Raw genomic sequence first — 6209 nt, 5'->3', positions numbered from 1 at the left:
AATAAAATATACCCACTGTTATTTGCTACCCTTAACCAGATGTGTTGAACATATATATTTGGACACACAAATACTGAATGCAAAAACAGCATTCCAGTTTTGTGAAACACATTGTGCAGACACGTTTTAAAAAAAAAATTACATTAGGTGATTAATGCATATTATTCAGTCAGATTTATGTGAGATATCAAATCTCATTGATATTTTAGGGGCAGAGCCACAAAAAGTAAATTCTTTCCTACACCCCCATGATTTTATTGACTGGGTAGGAGGTCACCTATAAATCATGCGCCTTTTCAAAATCCAGCAATCCAACATAGTCTTCTTTGGCCTCCTTGTCTCGAGAGACAATGGGTAAGCACCTGGAGGTGGTCAGTGGTTCCAACATATGGTATCCAACATAGTAAAGGTAAATTAATTCCTAAAATTGTTTTTTTTAAAGCTCTGGCTCTAAAATAGGATAATGTTTTTTTTAATTTCCAAAATATACTTTATTCATAAAAATCTGTAAAAATTACATTCCCAAACAGTTTAAAACAGCATCAAGTCAAAAAATACAAACAGTGCAAAGGTGATCAGTTTCCTTCTATACAATCATGAGTTGCCTCACAACCCTTCCATTTCATTGTCATGCCATATACATTTTTACATTTACAGCACACAAAATTTCTCCGATACAGTTCGAGGGGTTTCCCATGGATCCAGCCCCTCAGTTCAGCTTGGTGGGGGACCTTACACAGTGGTCTTTCCCCATTGAGCCTTTGCTGCGGCTGCCCCAAGCTCTAGTGCGTCCCTCAGCACGTAGTCCTGGACCTTGGAATGTGCCAGTCTGCAACATTCGGTCGTGGACAACTCTTTTCGCTGGAAGACCAGCAAGTTTCGGGCAGACCAAAGGGCGTCTTTCACCGAATTGATCGTCCTCCAGCAGCAGTTGATGTTTGTCTCGGTATGCGTCCCTGGGAACAGCCCGTAGAGCACAGACTCCTGTGTTACAGAGCTGCTTGGGATGAACCTCGACAAAAACCACTGCATCTCTTTCCACACCTGCTTTGCGAAGACACATTCCAGGAGGAGGTGAGCAACTGTCTCTTCCCCACCACAGTCACCGCGGGGGCATTGTGGCGGAGGGGGCGAGACTTTGGGCGTGCATGAAGGATCTGATGGGGAGGGCCCTTCTCACCACCAGCCAAGCTACGTCTTGGTGCTTGTTTGAAAGTTCTGGTGATGAGGCATGTATTATGGGGTCGCACGTCAGTCCCTTTGAATGTCGCCTGGTTCAGATATTTTTTTAAATATTAGAGCTTCCAGGTTCCTTCCTTGTTGCAAACATTCAGACCCGCCTCTCGTGGAATACAATTGGAACATAAAACATGAACGGGAGGAGCTGTTGAAGGAGGTGGACCACTGACAATGCGGATCTAAGCAACTGATATTACTCATGCAGCCAATGAGTTGCGGTAGGGGTGGAACATATTAAAGCTTGGAGTTCTGGTATAAATAAGCGAACTGGCAACGGACAGAGACACAGAAAACAACGGCTGGACATTAGTAGGTAGAAGCTGGAGTAATAGAGCCAACTCTTTTCAGTTTTTATTTTAAAAAATTTCTGAGGAAAGCTAAGTCTTAACGATTCGAGATGAAAGCTGTCAGCCCGATCCGATCAGCCAGAAAACAAAGCAGCAGCGACGTTGTGCGGGGCCTGTCAGAGCAGAGCCTTGGCATCTCCAGAAGCAAAACGCCGGTCGAGGAGCCCCTCGGCCTCCTCTACAACATGAACGACTGTTACTCGAAATTGAAAGAGCTCGTCCCCAGCATTCCGCAAAACAAGAAAGTGAGCAAAATTGAAATCCTACAGCATGTCATCGATTACATTCTGGATCTGCAGATTGCTTTGGACACACATCCTTCCATCGTTCTGCATCAGGGCCAGAGTTCTCCCTCCAGAACACCTCTGTCAACACTCAACACAGACGTTGCGATCTTATCGTTACAGGTATTGTCTCCTATTCAATCACGTACTCAAAGCATATTAATGCTGAATCAATTGACATGTTTATAATCCTGCGGTCAAACTGCTTTTTAACCCAAAAATCCTCCCTTATCATTAGTTATTTTTCTGCGTGTTTTAAATGTTAATTTGTCCTCCTTTTTGACTACTTTTTTGCCTTTATGATGGGAGATTATAATTTCTTATTTTCAGGCATCTGAATTCCCCAAACAATTATTGACAGACGACAGTAAGGCATTTTGCCGTTGATGAACTGGTAAGTACAAATACCCATTTTGTATGTGCACATTTATTTTTGGTTTTACACCCGCTCTAGCCTTGATTTAGGTCAGCCTGATTATGGAGACACTACCTAAATTATTCAATTATTATGTTAGGAAGCGACACGTGAGACTAGTCTTAGAAATCAAACTGGATGCTGTGGTAAAGAAAGCCTTGATGCTTTACTGAAATTTCTACATATAAGGTTATGAGCGGATCTCTTTAGGCGAATTTTACTATTTCATTCTGTAAACAAAATCTGAAAACGTCTTTTTAAAAAAAAAATCCTTTTATAACTTTCTCAATCTTGTGCTAAACCGAAGTGGTCGTGAAACTTACTCAAAATGGAAGCTTAGTGAGTTTTTAAAAAAATCCAATCAAAGAAACAAATTGACTTGTAGTGCGGGGAGAAATTGAGTTGGATGCACGTGAGTGAGTTTTAAGAGGCGCTTTGTACAGTTACGGAGTGCAGGCTTGGTTGGGAACGGCTAGAGTCTTGCAAAATGCTGTTTTGTGAAGCTTCCTCTGTGGCGCCAGTCTGTCCGAAGGCCCGAGCTGTGTGTTTTACTAACACGCCCCTCTTTCTATTCAATGTTTTGCAGGTGTTCATACATCACGAGGCCTGAGCTGATACAGCCCCTGGAGCGATCACAGCCAAGTGACCCAACAACAATCATTGACTGACTTTCTATACGATCCTCCAGCTCCTTTTCACCCGGACTAATCGGTTATTTATAAACGGAATTAATGCCCTTTCTGCATTTGGAAGGCTTGCAGTTGTTGTCTTTCTAGTTTTATTATTAATATATCCCAGATGTGGGAAGCGCAAAAAATATACACACAAGGAAAATCATGTTGGAGGAAGACTTTACCTTCTGAAGGTGGAGCGTGGCCGAAGAAAGAAATCTGTTTTTTTTAATTGTCAGAAATGTTATCTGGCAAACGCAGGAGTGGCGCGAAGTTTGTGTGATAGACAACCTTGTGAACTCTAAATCAAGAGTATTGTGTATAGTAGCAGAGATGTACATTTCTGCAACGTTGTAATGCTGTACTTAATTATGCTGAAACTTTTTATAAAAGTTAATATTGTAAATCGTACATTTTTATACAAAATAAATCGTCGCTTACTGAATACGGAGTGACTCCATTGCCCTTAGAGGTGGGTGAGACTTTTAACACATAAACAGGCGTACATTATAAACGGTTCAACAGAGCAAAATTCCTGAGTTCTGCTACATATATATAAATGCTTATGACGAGTGTGTAGGCTGTTCCGAGAAACAGTGGAAATGTTACTATCCAAGGCAGCTGCTTCAATACGTGTGAAATGTCTAACCCAGAACATGTTGCAAACTACGTCAGTTCAGAAGGCAAACATCTTTACGACTGGCTCCCTAGTGTGCGTTACTTTTAATGTTGTGACAGAGCAATGGACCTGCATCTTAATCGCTTGCATTGCGTTTACAATTCGTTGTTAAAACATTTGCGCTGATTTTTAAGATACTGATATTTAGTGGCTACAGTTGCAAACATTTCTAAACTTTAATATTGCCTTTTGCTTTTAAACTTGTATCCAGCTTGATACTGCAAACCAGCTCATAAAGTTTTCAAGAGAACATTTTAAAACACTGACTTGTCAAGGTTCCATATACACCACACTTCTCAGAGTAAATGGGAACGAGATAAAGTATCGCGTACAGGCTTTAATCTTGATGCGCAAAAGTTTCAAAAATGCTTCGAAATAAAGGCATTTGTTCATAAATCCAAAATCACCACAGTTGGAAAGTCGTATGAAGGCCTCCAAAAGTATGTTGGCACTGTTACCAGTGACAATCATAACCATATTAACAGCACAACGTTAGTGTTTCGTAACGTTGTGTATAATTTAATTAGTTATTACGCCCTCATAGAATTATAATTGTAAAGGTCGGCCGTGTGTTGAACTAACCCGTGCTAATCTTAACCACATTTCTTTTGCGAGTATACACATATAGAACTGCTATTAACGTATCGCGCAGCTCTCCAGTTAGCTGGGTCACCAGTTGTCAGCTTGTTCCCCCTTCCCCCAGTGCTGGGAGCTCTTGTTCTGAAAGAAGGAATCTTCTTGCGAAATCTCCTCTCACCTGTGTGCAGTAAGACATTAACCTGAGTTTAACAGGTGTTTGGGAGGCGCCAGCGAGTCTGGAACTGTTGCCCTTCCCTGCCCTTGACATAGTGCCACACACATACAGCCTGGGGACCCTCACCATTCATTCCTGAGCATGCTTCGAGAAAGTCAGACCTATTATACTGTACAATACTGCACCAGAATAGAAATCGATTCATTAACTGTTCTTACAGTATATCGACACGAGGAAGTCTGAATCCACGACATCCTGCACTCTTATGCAGACTGGAAAAAGTCCACAATTCTGATCTTCATCTTACGCCGGTTGTGGCAAAGTTCTCTGTCAGCGCCTCCCCCCACTCCTTCTAACACAGTGTATACCCAGTTTGGTGAACCTGTGCCGCACTGTTGATAGTGTGCAAGTGACAGCTGCGAGCACAGTCTTTCACATTAATCCGGTGCTAATCACATAGTAATACACACCGAGAAGAGACTTCACTTTTATATCATTCATACATGTAAAATGCAGAATACTCAACGTGGGATCCGACTTTAACAGGTTGGCCATGCGCAGCACACAAGCCGTATTCGCATAAACATCAGCAAGGGTTATGCTTAATATAACACAGCACCACCCAGCAACATTCATACGGCCTGAGTATATTAAGTTCCATAAGTTCCATAATTTTGCTTTTATATTAAGTTCCATGCTACCCACTTTACATATGTATTACTGCGTCTATCATTGATAAATCAGGGAGGAGCGGAGATTTAGTCAAATACCATCTATGATTTATGTCTGTCATCACACCCAAAGGGCCGTGAATAAGTCTGATTATTTTTACGACAATGTGCGGTCACCAGGATGTATGTCTTTTCGCTTTTACGCATTTATATATTACGGTGGATTGTCCCCGTTTTCGATGCCTTCGGATTAACAAACTAATGTAATAAAGTGCTCTGTAACTAACCTGTGCAAATGGATACTGACAGTTCTGCTCTTCTCATTACAACTATACTGGAACCCCAGGGAAATCACTCTTCGGGGAAAGTTGAAACCTAGGATCATTTCCTTATTCCAATAAATCCTGTCCTTGAGTTTTACGTTCTTGATGAGACTGATGTTCGTGCAATGAAGTTTTTTTTTAATGAGCTTTTTTCTACTCTGGGAGGCAGCCCAGAAATTAATGTAGAACTTGGGGGCTGCTTGCGCCTGATTGGTTTGTGGGAGCACCCCGCCATCTGCCGGCCACGTACCGCAGGGCGCCTGCACACCAACCCATCCAGAGTAACAACAATTTTCATGATAACTTAGAAAAACGTCCTCAGGCACTTCACAGAGGAGAAAAGCAGCACGGGGTTTGGGGGAGGGGCTTTACAGGAGGTTTAAGAGATAAGACCAAACGTTTGCTGGAAGACATGTTTTCAGTAGGGAGGTAGGAAGGTGGAGAGATTGGGAAGAAGTTCCAACGAGTTGTGCCAAGGCCATGAAGGCCCTGATACCAAAGGTGGGTGCGGTGAGGGAGTTGGGGGTAGGAAGGGGAGGCATGTAAGAGAGGCCAGAGCTGGGACGGGGACATTGGGAGAGCGCAGGGGTGTAAGGTTGGAGAAAATTGCAGAAATAGGGTGAGGCAAGACCATGGAGAGATTTGTAGATGAGGATTTCAAATTTGATCCATTGAAGTATATGGAGCTAATGGAGCTCAAGGAGAATGAATGTGATGAGCAAGTGGGACTTGGGCAGTGTGCAGCAGAGTTTTGAATGGTTTGAAGTTTGTAGGGATTGCAGTTTGGGAGATTGGTTTAGGTTGCATATGGTTCAATCTTAGTGAG

At 42.4% G+C, this 6209-nt stretch overlaps 1 protein-coding gene across 1 annotated transcript; it reads left to right on the top strand.

Annotated features, from left to right (window-relative positions):
* The first annotated feature begins 1497 nt into the window (after positions 1-1497).
* id2a (inhibitor of DNA binding 2a) lies at positions 1498-3425 on the top strand. The gene is made up of 3 exons (XM_068022407.1): positions 1498-1993; positions 2201-2264; positions 2872-3425. The coding sequence occupies exons 1-2, from the start codon at positions 1637-1639 to the stop codon at positions 2255-2257; spliced, it is 414 nt and encodes a 137-aa protein (XP_067878508.1). The 5' UTR covers positions 1498-1636; the 3' UTR covers positions 2258-2264; positions 2872-3425.
* The last annotated feature ends 2784 nt before the right edge of the window (positions 3426-6209 follow it).

Source organism: Heterodontus francisci, chromosome 3, assembly GCF_036365525.1.
Source record: "Heterodontus francisci isolate sHetFra1 chromosome 3, sHetFra1.hap1, whole genome shotgun sequence".
Classification (NCBI taxonomy): domain Eukaryota; kingdom Metazoa; phylum Chordata; class Chondrichthyes; order Heterodontiformes; family Heterodontidae; genus Heterodontus; species Heterodontus francisci.
The sequence above is the reverse complement of the archived record's forward strand: the minus strand, read 5'-3'. Positions and strand labels throughout refer to the sequence as shown.

Excerpts from the sequence above, each read along its gene's own strand:
- id2a (XM_068022407.1), top strand. The coding sequence starts at position 1,637 with ATGAAAGCTGTCAGCCCGATCCGATCAGCCAGAAAACAAAGCAGCAGC. Across the intron at positions 1,994-2,200 it reads TTGCGATCTTATCGTTACAG|GCATCTGAATTCCCCAAACA; the intron begins GTATTGTCTCCT and ends TCTTATTTTCAG.